At 21.8% G+C, this 20387-nt stretch overlaps 1 protein-coding gene across 3 annotated transcripts; it reads left to right on the top strand.

The window, feature by feature from the left end:
- Positions 1-151: 151 nt before the first annotated feature.
- On the top strand, positions 152-18889 carry LOC122505551 (TRPL translocation defect protein 14). 3 transcript variants are annotated; one of them, XM_043617252.1, is made up of 9 exons: positions 152-505; positions 1137-1204; positions 2922-2959; positions 4343-4380; positions 13520-13648; positions 15181-15654; positions 16058-16265; positions 17699-17880; positions 18351-18889. In XM_043617252.1, the coding sequence occupies exons 1-9, from the start codon at positions 466-468 to the stop codon at positions 18605-18607; spliced, it is 1434 nt and encodes a 477-aa protein (XP_043473187.1). In that variant the 5' UTR covers positions 152-465; the 3' UTR covers positions 18608-18889. The 3 variants fall into 3 exon arrangements, with proteins under 3 accessions (XP_043473187.1, XP_043473188.1, XP_043473189.1); XM_043617253.1 differs by having other exon boundaries at positions 153-505; positions 18366-18888; XM_043617254.1 differs by lacking the exon at positions 2922-2959 and having other exon boundaries at positions 153-505.
- Positions 18890-20387: the final 1498 nt, after the last annotated feature.

Raw genomic sequence — 20387 nt, 5'->3', positions numbered from 1 at the left:
CGACTAATAATTTACTATTTTACTATACTTTTCTATATAGAGAAAAATTGCAAAACGTAAATTATTGCGCCAATCGACGCACTTCACTCAGTTCGTTAGAATTCGTGAATGTTCGTCAAGTTTCGGAGGGAAAGGCCGAATAAAAGCCGAAGACAAAAGACATAAGGCATTGTTGCGTCTGCTTCAACAGTGTCATACAGTCTAGTTTTATTTTAATTGTGACGCTAACTTTGCGCGTATCTTCAACATTCATCTCAGCTTTTATCATCATCAATGAATTCAATGCACGTCACGATAAAACATTATGTCACTCTAGGTGAAGTGTTTATTTAGTATCAACTTAAAATCACACGTCCAAGTCGAGTGTCAAAACTTGTCAAGATCAGCTGACTTGCCAAAAAAAAGAAGAAGAATTACCGTCGAGTGTATGAAGAACCATTGAAAATTCCCCCAAGATCAGACAAAATGGAGCAGAAACGCTTGTATAAACTCGTTCTAACAGGAGGTAAGTAACCTAATTAAGTATTCATCATTTTTTCCCACAAATTCGCGAAAATGTCACTATTTAACATAAATATCGTGTGGAATATTCTAAATCATGAAAATATGTCTTTGATTTTTCACTACGTGACTACGTGGTCTTTCCATTACATAGCAGCCGAGTATTTTCAGACCACGTGTTCACGATTAATTTCACGATTATATCATAAATATATAAATAGTGATTTTTTTCGATTTCACGAAGAGAAATTTTATCAAAAAAAAAACGTTTTTTTTTTACCTATTCCATTTGTGTCAAGGGTAAAGTGCCGCCCTTTTTTTATTTACACGCAAAATCGAGTGCACTTTTGTTTTTTGTGTCTAAATCGTGAAAAAGACGATATTAGCTATAAATAAAGAATTGTACCAAATTTCCCAGAGGGTCTTTTTTTGCGAACAGGAAGTTATAACTTTGTATTGATTTCTATTTTTTGTATCATGCAATCAATTTTATTGCTATATAATTAAGGATGTAAATCACAGAGTTAATCCTTGAATTTTTAATCTTATCGATTTGAGAATTGTATGCGCGATAAAATGATTTTCTTCTTTTTCTCATTGAAATTAAATATTTTCGTACGTTTCTTTTCTTTTAGGACCATGTGGAGGAAAAACCACCGGACAAACTCGACTCTGTACCTTCTTCGAAAACATGGGATGGAAGGTGGGCATTTTTTTTCTTAAATTAATTTTTTTCAAAGCAAATAAAAAAAAAAAAGAAATTTTATTTCTTGCGTCAAAAGTCGTTGATTTATCGTTGAATTTTTCCAACAGTTATCTTTAACATTATAATAGAAATAATATTTCTAGAATTTCCCCCACTTTCTTGACGTTTGTCTCCATTGACCATTAAAATATATTTTGACACTCTGTCGGAAATATTGACCAAAAAGATAATTATATAAAAGTTGATAAATTTAATATTAAAAAATCTTTTAATAGAAAAAAAAATCGAAATTGCAGGCTTTGCACTCAACTACTAAAACCTATTAATTGAATTATTTTTAATACAATTTTAATTAATTTCGAAATAATTGAAATGATCTTTTAATTTCTCATAAAATGATTTAAAAAAATTCAATTATTTCCAAAAATTTAAATAAAATCTTTCACAAGAATTCAATTATTTTAACAAAATAATAAAATTTTACACAGGAATTCAATTATTTTAAAAAAAATGTAATAAAATTCCTTGCAAGAATTCAATTTTTTCCATATAAATATGATAGAATTTTCCGAAGGATTCAATCTATTTTTAAATTGATTTTAAATTAATTATTCGAAAAATGCAATTATTTTCAAGTTTTATTAAATTTCTTTAAAAAAAAATGAATTAATTTTGTAAAATTTGATGTTATGGAAAAAATCAGTCTTTTGGAAAATTTTAATTAAAATTTGTTCAATATAGTTAAACTCTCGTATAAAAATTTAAAATATTGATATAAATTTCCAAATAATTGGAAATTTAGTCAAATTTAATTGAAATAAATATTATAATTTTTCAAAAAAATCTAATTTTTAACTTCTAAAAATTATTTTCAAAAAAATAATCGAATTTTTGAAGAATTATAAAGTATGGAAAGTAATTATTGAATTTCATAAAAATTTAGAATTCAATTTTTTGCTACTTTTCTAAAATTAATTATTGAGCATGAAGCCTGAAATTGTCAATTTTTTAAATTCTTTTCTTTGTGACAATATCTATTTTTTTGAATTGAAAATTGAAAAATTAGAAGTAATAATTTGAATATTTCTTTTTGGAAATTTCCATTTTGTTACGCAAGGGAAATTTAAAAGTAAAAACGAATTCTTCATTATTGCACTAGGAAAATGATCTAATGTGCTTTTCCCTCCCCTTTAAATTGAAACTATAAATTCATTAATGACTCATTGAGTTTTCTACATTCTAAAATTTTTTCTCTTGGCAAACGTGAAACGAAACGACGTTGTTTTTTCAAATGAAGGGTACAACAACACATTTGGAAAAAAAAATCGTCATTTAAAAAGGAGTTCGCTTGACAAAAAAGAAAAACTATTAAAATACAATTTTAATTAATTGTATTTTAATTGTTATTTACTTTCTGAATATTTCACTGAATATTCACTTAACTGAAAGAATATTTATACCTTTTAAAAAAAAATTCTTTCCCAATTATAATAATAATAATAATTATTCTCAATTTGATTGACGAACGATAATTATTAACATTTAAAATAGGGAAAGTGAAATTTTTTCCAAGTGTGTTGACAAAAAAAAAATTGAATTTCCTCATGAAAATAATTGCAAAAAATAAAATAAAAAAAAAAGAGAGGAGATTTTTTTTGCAATTATTATCTCTTCGTTGTGGATTCGATAGAGTGGTGGTTGTCTTATTTTTCAGGTATTCCGTGTTCCCGAGACAGCGACCGTGCTGCTCAGGTATGACACTATCACGCTAACAAATTTCTCATTTTATTAGACGACATTTTGCCATTTGCCATAAATGTTGTTCCTTTATTATCGTCAAACAAAAAAAAAAAAAAAAGAATTCTTTTGACCAAAAAAAAAGCAATTAGGCAACTCTCATTTCTCTCGAAAAAACGCAAGTCTTCCCCCCTTTTTGTCGCTTACAAAAGAAAAAAATGTTGCTCCAAAAATTAAAAATAAATTTCTCAAATTAAAATGCTGGGAACTTAAAAAAATAGTTTCAGTCCTAGAGAAAAATATTTAAAGAAATTTATTCAAACAAAATATATTTAAAAAAATTTAAAGAAAAAATATTATTTTCAAAGAAATTTGTTCAAAAAATAAAATTCTATACTTGAAAATTTTTTTTATTATGGATTTAAAAAAAATATGATGAAACAGCTTTTAAAATAAAATGTCCTACTTAACGATTTTTCTATTTAGAAAATGTTTCTATTTTTTTTCTATTTTTTAATCTGTTTAATAATAATAATAATGATACTTTTATTTTCTCTTTGTGGAAATAGAAAAAATCAATTTTGTAAAACGTTTATGTAAATAATTATTATCTATTAAATAATAATAATAGTAAAAAAATAACAATAATAATAATAGTAAAAATAGTAATAATAAAATATTAATAATTATTATTATTATTATCACAAGAATATTAATTATTATAATTAAATTTTTTTTTGCAATTAAATAAATAATTGTAATAATAATAAAAAAAAATAATGAAATAAAACTAAAATAATAGAAAATAATAATTTAAAATCTTGTTATGAAAAAGAAAAAGTACAAAATTTTTCTGTTTTGAAAATACACTCGAAATTAAAATAAATGAGTCCTTTACAAAAATAGCTAAACGAGAATCATATACATATATTTTTCTCTCTCTCTCTCTTCGTAAATACAATTTCTTTTTATGTTCATATAATGAAGAACTCTTGAAAATTGAAGAGAATTTTTGTTACTCTCTCTAAAAAGTGATAGAATCTTTTCTTTTCTTTTTTTTTTTTTTGATTAAATTTATTTTAGAGAAAATTGAAAATTTTTTTTTCTTACATAAAATAAAATAAATTTTTTACTTTTATGAACAAAAAAAAATTAGTTTCCACTTTTTTTTCTTGTTAAAAAATAAAATTAATTTTCCACATTTTTTTCTTGTTAAAAAAATTAATTTTACCCTTTTTCAAATTGTTAAAAAAATTAATTTTCCACTCTTTTTTTCTCTGGTATAAATAAAATAAATTTTACCATTTTTTATTGGTAAAAATAAAGAATTCCCAAATATTGGGAAATATTTTTTCAAGCATTAATCTCATCCCCCCTCTGCTTTTTTTTCAATTTCAGTGGCGGTATCAAATTTTCAGACCTGAACGCTGAAGAGGGTGAGTGTTTAATAAATTTTATTATTATTCTAATCATAATTTACAAAACGCTTTTTTAAAAAAATATACTTTCAAAATAATTATTTAAATAATTTTTATAACATTTTATAATTTTTATAATTTTAATTTCTAATTTTCTAATTTAGGTTTAGAATGATGTTTTTAATTTATAATTTTAATAATTTTTTTTTATTAAATTAAACGAAATAGAAAAGAAATTAAACGAAAAGGAAATGCAAAAGTTAGTAAATTTAATTCAGTAAATAAATTTTCTGTATTATTTTTTTATTTTTATTCTTTTTTATTAGTTTAAAAATGCTTAGATTTCCTATCAGCTTAACAAAATAAATTTTTCTCCTCTTTTCTCAAAATTAATCTCCAAACAGTTTTTTTTTCTTTCTCACGTAATCTTGAAACAAAATTTTTTTCCATGCTTGATTTCCTAATTTTAAAATTCGTCAAGATTTTTTTGATTTGATTTGTTAAAAGAAACAATTGCATAATAATATTTTGATTTTTTTATCAGAACAATATTTTGTCACAGGATAAGAAAAAAAAAATGATAAAATTTTGTATCTATATTAAAAATATTAACTCTTCGTTGATGAAGAAAATTTTTAAATAAAAAATAATAAACATAATTCTAAATAGTAATAAATAATTGAAATAAATTATAGTTCTAAAAAATTAATTATAATAAATTGCTATTGACATAAGCAAATTGTGACAGTAAAAAAAAGTATTTCCGCTTTTGCAAACCTTCATCTCGAGAGTGGAACTCAATTATTTTTATTTGATTTTTTTTTCAAAACTACAATGTCGTATATTTTTTTTCGCATCTATACTTGAAAAGTGAGTTTGAAAAAAAAAATTTTTTTTTTCTTCGTTTTAGAAAATGATTTCTTTTTTTCTATCTTCATTTCTCAATCACCGGAAATAGACTATACACTGGGAAATTATAACGACCTTACTTTTTTTTTCTTTGTATTAAAAACTTTTATACTCCAATAATCAATGATAAATATCTATTCTTAGATTTAAATATTTCTTCTTATTTATAATTTTTCTTCATTTATCAATTAATAATAATTAATTTTGACCGTCGCTCAAGAAATTTTCAAGGCAAAATAACAAAAAAGAAACAAAATGCGCCTGTCACGAAAATGTATTTGAAAATATTATTCAAATACAAAGTTTTCAAGGCAATAAAAAAAAGGAAAATATTTTTGAAAATATTATTCAATACAAAAATTGCTTTCGAAGAATACGTGAAATAATAATCAGTTATTATTATTATTAAATCACTATTATTGATTAACAAATAATAATAAATAAATTTAAATTACCTGCTAAAAAAATTTATTTTAAATCTATTGACAAATTAAAAATTTGCATCAAATTATTTATTCACTCTATTAAATTAATTATTTTTACCAAAACGAAAAAAATTGCTTCGGTGAGTAAATAATTCTTTTTTTTTTATTCAATGAAATTTTTTTTCTATTATATAAAATAATTCATTGTCTAAAAAATATTTTTTGAAACAAATTATTTAATTTTCTATGAAAATAAATTAATTTTCAATTAAAAAATTTTTTTTAAATAAAAAATTAAAGTTTCTATTAAAAAAATTAATTTTCTATCGAAAAAAATGTTTTTCAGTTGAAAATTAAATTTTCTATCAAAGAAAAAATTTTTTTAGTTAAAAATTTAATTTTCTATCGAACAAAAATTTTTTTTAGTTAAAAATTAAATTTTCTACTGGAAAAAAATTTTTCAAATTAAAAATAAAATACGAGAAAAAAATTATTACATTGTTTTTGACCAATTTTCGTCATATAAAAATTTTATACAGTATAATAATTGAAAACATGTGAATCTAATGTTAAACGTGGCCTTGAATACGGAGCACAATGTAGGTTTCCGATATGATGGAATGAACCTCTTTCGGTTGGCTTCTTTATACAAGTTTGTTTAAGTCTTTTGCAAATTATCAATTACGGTCAGTGACTGGTTTTATTATCATCATTTTAAATTTTATTTTATTTTTTTAATACTTTTTATTTCCATCTCTTTGGTTTTAAATTTCACGCAGAGTTGCATATTTCAAATCAGTAAAATCAAAATGATAAACGATTCAATATCATTTTAATTCGAAAGAATCTCCTATTTCAATATTGTTATTACATATCGTTTTTTAATCGGAAAAAAAAGAATTTGAAACTTTTCTCAACTTGGACTCGTTTTATAACAATTTAATAACAATTATATTCTATTGGAAAAATAAAAATTTAATTAAATATTATTTGCTTTTTGATGAAACAGTGTTTTTTACTTTTCTTTTTTTTGTTTATTTAAATAAATTTTTCTGGTATTATTATTATTATTAATAAAATATTCTACAAAATTTATATTATATTCGCACGTGTATATTTTATTTTTTTTTAAATTAAAATTTATATGGAGAATCAAAAAAAAATTATTAAATATCTCATTGCGTGGTTTTGTTTGTAACTATTACGTTGAAAATTACTTGCTCGGATTTGTGCCAAATGTAAATTTGACAAGATACGTCGACCTGGCTTGTCTGGTATACAAGAAAAAAGTATAGTACATACTATGTACATTTGTCAACAAAAAATTTATGAGGAAAATTTATCTTCGATTTTTTTCTTGCAAATCTTTCAGACAAAAAAAAATAATAAGGAAAATTATTCCAAATTTTTTTTCTTCTCTCGTTAAAATTAAGTAAAAAAGAATTCAAAAAAAAAAAAGAAAAAAATTCATTTAATTTAATTTTTAGTAAAATTTAATAATTATTAATTAATTAATTTTATTAAAGAATTAATAATTTATATCAATTAAATAATAATAATAAAAAAAGAACAATTAGGAATGTCGGATTGAGTGTTAATTTTTTTGATTTGCGCCTATAAAGAAAATATTGACGTAAGGAGAGAAAATAAATTATGCAATAAATTTTTTGGACATTCTCCAAAAGTGATCTCCTCGAAAGTTTAAAATATTGGGCACAGCCACCTGCAGTTGACCAATTTTTGAAATAGATTTTTTATTGATGGACAATAAATTGTCCAAGTCGTTTCGCAAGTGACATTTTTTTACACTTTTTTAATTAAAAAAAAGGAGAAAAATATTTGTTTCTAAATAAATTTTGGTGTATAGAAAATTTTCTATACACGATTTTTTTGTAGAAAAAATTTTTTCCATACAGAATTTCTTTTACAGACTTAATATTATTTTTGTAAGATTTTTTTAAAGACGAATTTTTGGATTAGAAGATTTTTTCAAAGGCGTATTTTTTTTGTATAAAAAACTAATTCAAAGACGTATTTTTGGTATACAAAATTTTTTAAAAGGCGTATTTTTTTGTATAAAAAATTAATTTAAAGACGTAAATTTTTGTAGGTAATATTTTTTTGGAAGATCCAAATTTTTGAGGACAAAAATTGAACAAAATTTGTTGACAACATTTTTTTATTTGGAAAAAATAGGCAAAAGAAATTTTTTTGTTTTGCAAAACATTTTGTTTTATTCAGAAAAAAGTCAAGAATTTTTTTTTATTCAGAAAATAAAATATTCAAGGAAATTATTTTTTATTTAGAGAACAAATAAGAAAACCTTTTTCCTATTTAGAAGAAAATAAATTTTTTTTTGGAAAAGATTCGATAGCGAATTTTTTTTTTTTTTTGAGAAAAGGGAAAAATAAAAAATTCTGAAGGGCAAAAAAAAAGGATAAGTAGAATATCCTTGCATGATGGATCGATGCTAAACTTGAATCTACGCAGTATGAAATTTTTAGATGCAACTTGTCAAGTTGATCATTTTATGAAATACCTATTTGAAGTCTGTAGATATTTTTTTTTTATTAATACGATAGTAAAAATCATCTAGACACTCTTTTTACAAAAGACGATTACGTTTCATTTCAACTCAATGTCAATGTCAATGACCATTTTACTTTCAAGTAGTAGAAATTGCGTTACAACTCATCTCACGTTACTAAAAAAAATTTTTATTTATAATACAAAATAAATCCCAAACAAAATAGCAAAACAAAATAATTTTCCATTTTTAATTAATAAAAAAATTTTTTTAAATTTAATAAAAACAATTTTTTCCAGAGATTTTTTAGTAGAAAATACAAATTTTTTTCACTGGATTTGTCAAAAAAAGAATTACGAGTTTTTTGTATATATTTTTTTTTACAAAATAAATTTTTTCTTATTTAAAACAAAACAAATTTTTTCAAAATAAGTAATTTTGTAAAAATTACTCCATGTTGATTATAATTATTACTAATTACAATAGAATCGTATTATAAATAATTATTATAATTAAATTATATTAAAATTAAAACAAAATTTGAAACAAATTTTATTTGTTCAAATAAAAAAAAAATAAATCCTTTCAAAAAAGTAATTTAATTATTATTTATTTATTATATAAATTTAATTATGATTATTACTAATTATAATAGAAACATAATATAAATAATAATAACAATTATTATAATAATCGACGGCGATATAAATAACAAAACAGTAATTTTTTTGGAGTCAAAGAATAAAGTTTTTAGTAATTGAGACAATTTTTTTTCAAAAAATCAAAAAAAGAAAAAAAAAACTCTTGAAGTTTAGATGATTGCAGTGAAAATAGGGAGTATTCTAATAAAGTGGGAAATTTATCATCGAAATGGAAAATCTCAATAGAGGAGGAAGCCAAGTGGTCACAAATTTTCAAAGTTGATTCCAGTGATGGTGAGTCAAAACTTATCCATTGGAAAAGTTCCCGTAAATCGCTAAAAAAAAAATGCTTTTCTCTCTCAATCAGAAACATTCAAGTAATTTTTTTTTTAACAATGAAAAAGAATCTAAATATTTTAATAATTTTTAATCTACATTTTCTGAATACTTTTTAATACTTCAAGAAAAAATTTTTATAACAAATAAAAAAAAGTCAAGAGCAAATCTAATCTGCACTCAAAACTCAGAAGAAAAAAAAATTTTTTTTTCATAAGAAAAAGAAAAACACTTCAAGTAAATGATAATTTATAACACGTTTTCTATTTTTTAATTTTATTCATTTGCAAAATAAAAGAAAAGAAAATTTAAAAATTTAGAATTTTTATAACTGTAAAAAAAATATTTTTCAAATAGAATTTATAATAATAAATACGAAAAGTAAACAATTTATTTTTATTCAGAAAATTGAGAAAATCAGAAAAAAAATTATTATTCAAAGATTAGAATTTTTTTCCGATATTAAAATCAAAGAATAAATCTCATCGGAATTTAATAATTTTAGAAACTTATTTTTTAATTTCAATAAAGAAATTAAATTTATAAAAAATTGTGTTTCAGTTTTTATTTTTGAATGACGATATGAATAATTTGTGATAAGAAAAAAATATTTAAGAAATTAAATAAAAAAAATTTATTTGCAATTTTAAAATAAAATATAAAATTTATGTATTAAATTTGTTTTAGTTTTTATTTTAATGACCATATGAATTTTGCGATAAGAAAAAAATATTATATTTCACTTGAAATGTATCTACATATTTTGCATTTATATAAAATTGACTCTTGCAATTTTTTTTTATTCAAAATTGCTCGGAGTATGAAAAAAAAAGTTTAGACAAAACATTTTTTCTAGTCTTATAATAATAATATAGTTTTGTCGTAATTTTGTTCGCTTTTATCTGCTCGAGACCAATAATTTTTTTCTGTCAATTTTTTTTTTTAGTACTCAGGAAGTAAAAATCTGCAACTTTTGTTCTTTTATTTTCAAATGGTATATTTTTCGTCTTCCTTTTATATAAAAAAATTATAACCTTACGTAAGTTTCCAAGTTGTGTAATTGTTTAGAAATAAAAAAAAATATTTTTAGAATCGCCAGTTATTCACAATATTCACAAAAATGTTGCTACAAAATTTTTCATAACCCGCAGAAGTCATGAAAAAATTTGTTTTTTTTTTATTTTCCAAATTTTTCCAAAAGAATTTCCCTTTGGGAATTAGGATAAATATTATTTTCAGTGTAAAATTTAAATTTGAGAAGATTTCTATTTTTTTACAAGGAGGAAAAATTTTCAGAGTTAAGAAAAGAAAAAAAAAATTTTTTCCTGCTTTTGTTATTTTTCGAATGAAATATTGAAAGTTTTTTCTTTTCTATTTTTCGAATGAAATATTAAAAATTTTTTCCTTTTTTATTTTTCGAATGAAATATTGAAAAGTTTTTCATTTTCTATTTTTTGAATGAAATATTGAAAATTTTATCCTTTTCAAATTTTTCAAATAAATAAAAAATTAAAATCCTTCTCGTGTGTCAATCAAATAAAATAAAAAATTGAAATCTCTATTCTTGTCAATTGAGTGAATTCTAAATCTAGGTGTAAATAAATTTACCTTTGTATTTAAAGCATTGATACAAATTGAAGAATAAACCAAGAACCTTACGTCAATAATATTTCTGATTGAGTACTCTTCGGCACTTTCCACGATTGACAGATCAAAACTCAGGAAAATTTTTAGCTCCACCCTTATATCATGATAATAATAAATTTCTTTGTCACGTCCATTATAATTGTTTCTTAAAAAAAAAAAAATTGAATTACTTCCTCAAATATTCCACCCACGACAATTAAATTATTTACACATTAAGTAAATTAAATTTATTTTTCTATTGAAAGAAATATAATTATTAAAAAAATTTGCTTCAAAAAAAGAAGAAATTGTGTCATGTTTACAAATTTTCCACTCATGACAACGAAATTAATTTATTATTAATTAATATTATTAAATAATAATGATAATAATAAATAATTAACCGAATTTAATCAATTCGTAAAAATTATTAATTAATATTATTAAATAATAAATAATAATACATTTTTTCCATTTTTCTTTAAATATTTTGAAAGAAAAAAAAAATAGTACCTATTTTTACATTTTTATTAAAAATAATTGAGAAAAAAAAGAAATAAATTCCAAAAAAGAAATTCTCTAATCATGAACTTTGATTCCAGTTTTCGTCTGGAATTTGAAATCATCGACGAAGAATGTTATCGTTTGAAAATAAGGAAATCGAACGAATTACGGATATGATATAATATTATCAGAAAGCGAGAAAAAGAAATTTATTTCCAGAAGTGACTGGTTTATTCTCATCTGTCGATTAGCAACGAACATGGAGATTCATATCAGAAAATTTATATCGTCCAACGGAAATCTTATACAAAGATTATTAACCCTTTACCTCATTGCGACATTTATTTCATCAACATTAATGAGAAATTGAGGAGAAAAAAATTTTTCATAATCTCTTAATTAAACGATCGACATGAGTTTTGTTCTATTTTGTTTTCAAAGGAAAATGATTTATTTCCTTTTATTTTTTGTACACTTTATTTATTTTTTATTTTATGTCTTTTGTTTATTTTTTTGTCTATTTTTTGTATTTAATTTTTTCGTCAATTTTTTGTATTTTTATTTTGTTTATTTTTCTGTATTTTATGTTTTGTTTATTTTTTTTTTGTATTTTTTGTCTTTTTTTGTTTTTTATTTCTTTTATTCAAGTTTTGCTCGACTTTTTTTTTGTTATTAATTATTTTCGATAAGACACGAAATACGTGCAATTATGTTTCAATTTACAAAAGAAATCTAATACTAATTATAGCAAAAAAAAAAGAATTTTGTAAAAAATTTATTTAGTCTACTCTTTGCTCTTTATCAATCGTGAAAGATAATTAATTTCACGTTAAAGTGAATAAGGATTCGATTTATAGTTGAGACAAGGAGAGGGGATTAAATTAATACCAGTATTAAACATTGAAATACAATGGTGAAGATTGATTTTGGGAACAATTCCAAAAATAATAAAAGTTTGGCTCATTTCCTAATGGGAAATAATACTCAAATTAAAAACGTGACAATGCAATCATTCGAATTTCTGAGAGAAAGCCAATTCATTAGAAAATAAGAAAAAAATATATATAATTACACGAAAATAATTCGGTAAACAAAATATTAACAATTTATTTTACGACGTTAAATTAAATTAATTTAATTTAATTAATTAAATTAATTTTTTTCAATCGTTTTCTTGTTTTTAATATTACAAAAATTAATTTAATTAATTAAATTAATTTTGTGATATTAAAATCAAGAGAATTTTGTCAACAAAATCTTATATTTGAATAGAAAAATAGTTTTGATTTTAATAATAAATTCAAATAATTTTCCATATTCAAAAAGAATAAATACAATTTTTTTTTTATTTAATTAATAATCTAATTTAATTTTTTAACTGTAGAAAAAAAATTTTTTCAACAAAAATTTATTGTATTTTTTAATAGAAAAATACATTTTTTTCTTTTAAAATAAAAAAAAAAAATTTGTAATTGAAATAAATTCAGTAGTTGCAATAAGTTTGATAATTTTCCTAAATTCAATAATTTAAATAAATTCGTTGAAAAATTGATACTTGAATAAATTATATTAATGCTCAAAATTAGACACGTGTCTATAATGTAAAATTGTTTACAGTAATTGTCCCCTATTAACGATAAAAAAGAGTCAAATAAATTGTCTTCTTAAGTCAAATTTTTCTTGCGTCTAGCGATTAAATAAAATTTCCAATTTCAATCATAATTAATTTCTCGTCCTTGGAATCTCATTTTTTTTTATTTTCCGTCGCACGATTTTTCATAATATACAAGCAGCAAATACAGAAGAGAAAAAAAATTTGTTTTGTACTCCCAGAAGTTTTTTTTTACTGTCGAATAAAAATAATTGAGTTTCAAACGAGAGAAGGAAAACAGAGAGGGAAATCAGTTATAAATTTCACGGCTTTTTTTTAATTCATTAGAAAAAGCAGTAGTGATTATTTCTTCATAGTTTTAGAAAAACTGTTCCTTTTCCTATCTTTGTAAAAAGAAGAGAAAAAAAAACTGTTGCTAGTGAGGAGAAAAAAAATTTATTTTTGTATTTTAGGAAAAATATTTTTACTTTTTTAAATTTGGTATTTTTATTTTCTACTAGAGAAACAAATTCTTTATGATTTATAAATTAATATTTTCGAATTTTCAAATATATTTATTTTAATTTTCTTTTTTCAGCATTCAAATTTCAAGAGAACCTTCTGCGAACGATGATACAAATTGAAAATACATTTTTTCAACTGGGCGAAAGTTGTTCCCGAAATTGCCTTATAATCTGTGATCGTGGCGCAATGGACGCCTCAGCATGTAAGTTACCAATTTTCCTAATTATAATTCAATTAATTCCCTTTACAATTTTTTTCCAGAAGGCATTCTTTTCAAAAGAATAATTTTTTCGAAAGATAATTTTTCCAAAACAAAATCTTTTCCTAGAGACATTTTTTTCAAAAGATGATAAATTTCACAGGAATTCAATTATTTACAAATTTTTTATAAATTTCTTCGCAATAATTCAATTATTTTCATAAATAATAAAATTCTTTTTAGGAATTCAATTATTTTCATAAATAATAAAACTCATTGCAGAATTTAATTATTTTTAATACAAAAAATTTTATAATATTTTTAATACAATTTTAATCGAATTCCTCGGAAAATGCAATTATTTTTTTAATTCTCATCATTTAGAATTATTTTTAAAATTTTGATGAACAAAAAAATTAATTTTTTCAAAATTTAAGATTATTCAAAAAATAGAGAAATTCTATTAAAATTGTATTGAAAAAAATTGAATTCTTGTAAAAATTTCAATTATTTTTATAAATAATAAAAATCTTCTCTAAAATTCAATTATTTTCAAACATTTTTTAAAAATTCCTGCAAATTTAAATTATTTACAAAAATTTTCCTCAATTTAATGATTTTTAATATTTACTATTTTAATAAAGTTTTCCAATTATTTTTATAAATACCTAATAAAACTATTTTCATGAATACATAACTCATTGCAGAATTTCAATTATTTTTAATACAATTAATTTTAATCGAATTCCTCGAAAAATGTAATTAAAATTCGTCAAAAGAATTCAATTATTTAAAAATTCTTTATGAAAATTCAATTTTAAGAAACATCCAATTATTTATTTTTGTATTTAAATAATTGAAGTTTCATAGAATTTTCTAATAAAAATTGATTTTAAAATGAATTTTAGTTAAAATTTTATACAAAGGTTTCAAAGTAAAATCGTTGAAAATATTTTTCATTCTTTTAATTAACAATTCTGAAGAATTAATTTTTTTTGAAAAGTTTAATAGAATTTCTTTAAGATTATTTGAAGTTTTTATTTTCTAATATATATTTAATTGAAGAATTTCCGAATAATCGAATTTTCGTAAAATTGAATTGTAAACAAATGGATTTGAAAATTTTCAAAGAAAACTTTTTAAAAAATTATTAAATTATTAATAATATTATTATTCTAGAAAATAATAATTGAATTGAAATGATGAAAATAATTTTGAAGAAGTTAACAATATTTTTATAATATAAAAAAATAATTTAATACTCGGTCACTTTTAATTATAAAACAGGAAGAAATCGATTTCTTCGTATTTTGTAATAATGTTCGTCTAAGTTATTGTATTTCAAAGGATTTAAAATTTGAAATTTTTGAATATCTGAATTTTTATGGAAAAATAATAATAATTGAAAATTTTGTCTCTAAATCAGGGAAAAGTCAGAGAGTAGAAAATTAAATTTTTTGTGGCAAAACCCTGGTGATAAATTTTCTCGATAAATTAATAAATAATAATACATAATTGTTTTTGAATCTCGACAGTTATTTCAAAAGACAAATGGGAATTGATGATGGCCTCGAATGGATGGAACAATGTGGAGTTACGCGACAATCGTTACAATCAAATAATTCACATGGTCTCAGCGGCGAATGGTGCGGAGGATTTTTATTCAACCGAAGATCATGTCTGTCGTTCGGAAGGCGTTGAACTTGCCCGTGAACTTGACTATAATGCCGCGGCCGCATGGGTTGGTCATCCCTATTTCGATGTTATTGACAATTCACAGGATTTTGAAAGTAAAATATGTCGAATGATTGAATGTGTCTGTCAAAAATTGGGCATCGATACTGGCGATCGTTTACGTGCAAGCAGTCGGAAAGTGAAATTCCTCGTCAAGCCACCATTACGGGCAGACACTGAATTTCCAACATTTCAAGATTTCGATGTTGTACATAATTATTTGCAAGGGAACACACCAAAACTTCAGGCTCGTCTTCGAAAGCGAGGACAAAAAGGTCTTTTATTTTTTTATTTCATCTTTTTTTCCACTGTTTTCAACTTTTATTTGTATTTTTTTTTATTTTCATTTTTTTCTACTTTTTAAAACAATTTTTTATTTTTCGACTGTTTTCTACTTTTTCTATTTTTTAAACCAATTTTTATATTTTGACCATTTTTTACTTTTATTGCAATTTTCTATTTTTCGATTGTTTTTTATTTTATTTCTGTTTTTTATTTTTCGAAAAGATAGAGAAAAAAAAATAGAAGCTGTCGAGAAATAAAAAAATAGAAATTAATGTAGAAAACAGTTAAAAAATAAAAAATAGAAATAATAGTAGAAAATTATCAAATAATTAGTTGGTAATGAAAAAATATTAAATTTTTTCTAAATTCAAACGAAAATAATTAATTTTTCAGGTCACTGGTCCTATATTCACACGATTCGACGGCCAAAAATGTGCGGACAAGTTGTTGAAGTGAAAACACAATTGACACATAGAGACTATTTGAATAATTTGGCTCAAAGGGACGATTCACATTTTACAATATTTAAACGGCGTCGTTGCTTCTTAATCAATAATCAGTATTTCCAATTGGATATTTATAGGGAACCAGGACATCCAAGGTAAACAAAATTTTTGCATTCTTTACCGCGATATTTTGCGATTTTTCCTCAAATTTTTATGGATTTATGCATTGAGCTTCAATGGGAAAATCGCATCGACTTTGACATCCCCTTAATGCCAATTTTTATTTAAATGAATTCGAATTCAAATGAAAGGAAAATTTACCTTCGATGTAATTTTATTTTTTTATCGATCAAAATTACAACAGATTGATTTTGTTTCAATTTTTTTCGATTAAAAAATTCAATGTTTGAAAAAATTGATTTTTTTTAACTAAAAAATTCAAATTATATGATTTTTTTCAAAAAGAATTTAATCAAAAATTTTTTTAAATAATTGAAATTCTGCTAAGAATTTTATTTTTAAAAAATAATTGAATTCTTTTCAAGAAATTTTATAAATTTTTGAAAATAATTAAAATCTTATTAAGAATTTAATTAAAATTTTCGAAAATAATTGGATTTTTTCAAGGAATTTAATTAAAATTGTATATTTAAAACATTCCAATTCTCATAAAGAATTTAATCCAAATTTTTCAAAATAATTGAATTTCTAATTAGAATTTTATCGAATTAAAAAAAAAATAATTGAATTCTTTTGAAAATTTTTATAAATTTTTGAAAATAATTGAAATCTTGATAAGAATTTAATTAAAATTTTCAGAAATAATTGAATTTTCTTTCGATGAATTTAGTTAAAATTGCATTGAAAATATTCCATAATTCTCATAAAGAATTTAATCAAAAATTTTCAAAATAATTGAATTTCTGCTAACAATTTTATCAAATTTAAAAAAAAAAAAATTGAATACTTATGAGAAATTTTATAAATTTTTGAAAATAATTAAAATCTTGCTAAGAATTTAATTAAAATTTTCGAAAATAATTGAATTTTTTTCGAAGAATTTAATGAAAATTGTATTGAAAATATTGCAGTTCTTCTCAATTTTGATCAAAAATTTTAAAAATAATTGAATTTCTGCTAGGAATCTTATGAAATTAAAAAAAAGTAGGTAATTGAATTCTTTTGAGAAATTTTATAAATTTTTTAAAGTAATTGAAATTTTGCTAAGAATTTAATTAAAATTTTCGAAAATAATTGGATTTTTTTAAAGGAATTTAATTGAAATTATATTGAAAATATTCCATAATTCTCATAAAGAATTTAATCAAAATTTTACAAAATAATTGAATTTCCTCTAAGAATTTTATTAAATTTAAAAAAAAAATTGAATTCTTTTGAGAAATTTTATTAAAATTGTATTGAAAATAATTGAATTCCTGCGAAGAATTTTATTAAAGTTTTAAAAAAAAATTTTTTGAAATTTTGAATCTAAAATTATTTCATATAACATTTTCTAGTATAATTTATAAATAAGATATAATAATCATAGTATTTTGAAATCTTAATAGTAAATAAAATAATTTTTCAGATGCAGAGGTTTAATGTTACTTGAAACATACACAGCATTAGTTGGTGACGATTTAAGAAAAATTCTACCTCAATTTTTAACAATTGAGAAGGAAGTCACCGGCAATCCAGATTACAGTATGTTTAATCTTAGTCTTCGGGAAGAGTGGAATGATACGAATAAATATTGCCGTAATTTGCATGGTATGTATATATTTAATCAATACTGGCAGAAATTTTTCACTATTATTTAATTTTTTTCCCTTTAATTTTTAAACTCGTTGTTAAATCAATTTATTTTTTTTGATAAGCAAGAGTTTTCTTTTAATTTTATTCCCCTTTTAATTAACATTTTATTTTAATTTCATTCGCCGTTTGTTATTATTTTAAATTGAGTTTATTCGGCTTTTATTAATATTTTTTTTCGACTTTTATTTTAATTCAGGCTCCTATTAACCGTTTATTAACATTTTATTTCAATTTTCATTAACAGTTTGTCAAGATTTTATTTTAATTCCATTCGTCGAATATTATTTTATTTCATTTTGTTTTAGCCGTTTATTAACGATTATTCCGAACATGAAATCGCGCATCTCGCGTGTTTTCTCGTTTTTTTTCGTTAAATAGATTGCAAAGACAAGTTTTATCAATATTTTTCTCTATTAATTGTACAGAATACGCTCTTCCAGGCACGCCCGAGAAACCTCTAAGCACAACAAAATGTCAAACTGACGATAAGACAGAGTCAAATAATAAGCAGCCAAATGGTATCGAGAAGAAGAAAATCGAAACAGAAACAACAGCATTAAACGGAAATGGTATTGATGCAAAAATTGTACAGAATGGCATTCACGTTATGACGAATGGCGTTGGAAATGGATTAAAACACAATGGACAAGTGAAAAATGCCACAGCCGTCGTGACAAAGTAAAAGAAAAAAAAATGAGAAAAACAACAAGAACAACAACAAAAAGAGAAGTAACACGAAAAAAAGATGAATTCTTTCAATGAATAACAAAATTGAACATGTCTTTTTGGTAGTTGAAAATTGTCATCTCAAGACAATCTATTAGTAAATATTTATCATAAATTTTTCCAATGCAATGTTCGTCCTGGAAATTTTCCAAAAATTTTCCTCCAAAATCTTCAACTTCGCAATTTTTTTTTTTTTTTTTGATGATTTTAATTCTTTCGAGTTTTATTTATTTTTAATTATTTTAAAGAATTTTTTCTAATAATTTGAATTTTTTAAAAGAACTTTTCTGTATTTTCAATTTCATGAAAGAAAAATTCTTTATTTACTTTCAATTTCAGAAACAAAATTATTTCTTGTCAAGTTTTTTTTAAGAATTTTTTACTAGTAATTTGAATTTTTCTCCAGTAATTTCAATTTTTTAAAAGAATTTTTCTCTATTTTCAAATTCTTAAAAGAAAAATTCTTCAGTTATTTTCAGTTTCTAAAAAGAAAATTATTATCTTTTAATTTTTTTGAAGAATTTTTTTTCTAGTAATTTGAATTTTTGAAAGATTTTTTCTCTAATAATTTGAATATTTTAAAAGAATTTTTCTCCATTCTCCCTGAAGGATTAAGATGTTCGATTTAACAGATTTGCTTTAGTTAAAGCATACAGAGAGTACTCCCGCACAGAGCAAGAGCACTCCGAGAGCACTCTAGAGCAGAAAACCGAATTCGCTAATATAGCGAATATAGCGAGGAGCACTCTTTGAGCACTCTAAAAATTATTTACTTTCAAGTTTTTAAAAGAATTTTTTTCTAGTAATTTGAATTTTTTAAAAGTTTTTTGTCTAGTATTTTGAATTTTTCAAAAGAATTTTTTTCTACTACAGAAAATTATTAAAAATAATATTTAAATAATAATATATTTAATAATAATAATATAATAATATAATATATTTTTTAAATAATATTTATTTTTTATGTATTAAAATTTAAAGAATTTCTTAAAAGAATTTTTCTTTACTAATTTCCTATTTCCAAAAAGAAAAATTGTTTACTTATTTTTGAATATTTAAAAATGTTTCTCTATATATAATTAAAAAAAAACTTTCCCAATTTCAATTTCTCGAAAGAAAAATAAAGTAAATAAAATAATTTTTAATACTAAATTTCGAAAATTTCTAGGAAAAAATAATTGTCCATTGGAGAAAAAAATAGAGTAAGAGTTTATTTTCAATTTATCGTGTGTCATTCTTAAAAATAACAAGCTTTCTTGCTATTCAATTTGAAAAAAGAAATGAAAAAAAATGTCCCTTATGAAAAATGATGACTATTGGTCAAAAACAGGTGGTTTTGTTTTTCTCCGACAATTTATTCATTACAAAATAAAAGTAATGAAATAATGAAGATAAATTTTGGGGTTTCAAATTTCATTTTTTATTCTCGAAAAATGAAAAATTCCCCTTTTTGAAAAAAGTACTTAATAATTACATTTATATATACAAAAGAAAACAAAAAAAAATCACGAGACAATTTTGATAATTTGCCATTTAAAATAATTGGATGTTTTGATATATATACACAAATATTAATTTACGAAACAAAAAAGTTTTTCTATACACTATCAAAATAATGTTTTTCAAAGAAAAATTCTTTTTTTTACCTAACACACTCGCCTGTAAAAATGAAAGTCTCGTTTTTCATCTTAAAAAAAAAGAAATTGTAAATTAGAAATTTTTTTTTTTTGTTGCAT

This window comes from Leptopilina heterotoma, unplaced genomic scaffold (assembly GCF_015476425.1).
Source record: "Leptopilina heterotoma isolate Lh14 unplaced genomic scaffold, ASM1547642v1 Lhet_36, whole genome shotgun sequence".
Classification (NCBI taxonomy): Eukaryota; Metazoa; Arthropoda; class Insecta; order Hymenoptera; family Figitidae; genus Leptopilina; species Leptopilina heterotoma.
This window is presented reverse-complemented; position numbering and strand designations above follow the sequence as displayed.

Bases quoted from the DNA above. Each gene is read 5' to 3' on its own strand.
- LOC122505551 (XM_043617252.1), top strand. From the start codon at position 466: ATGGAGCAGAAACGCTTGTATAAACTCGTTCTAACAGGAG. The intron at 1,205-2,921 runs GTGGGCATTTTT...CTTATTTTTCAG, and splicing joins TCGAAAACATGGGATGGAAG to GTATTCCGTGTTCCCGAGAC. The intron at 16,266-17,698 runs GTAAACAAAATT...ATAATTTTTCAG, and splicing joins AGGGAACCAGGACATCCAAG to ATGCAGAGGTTTAATGTTAC.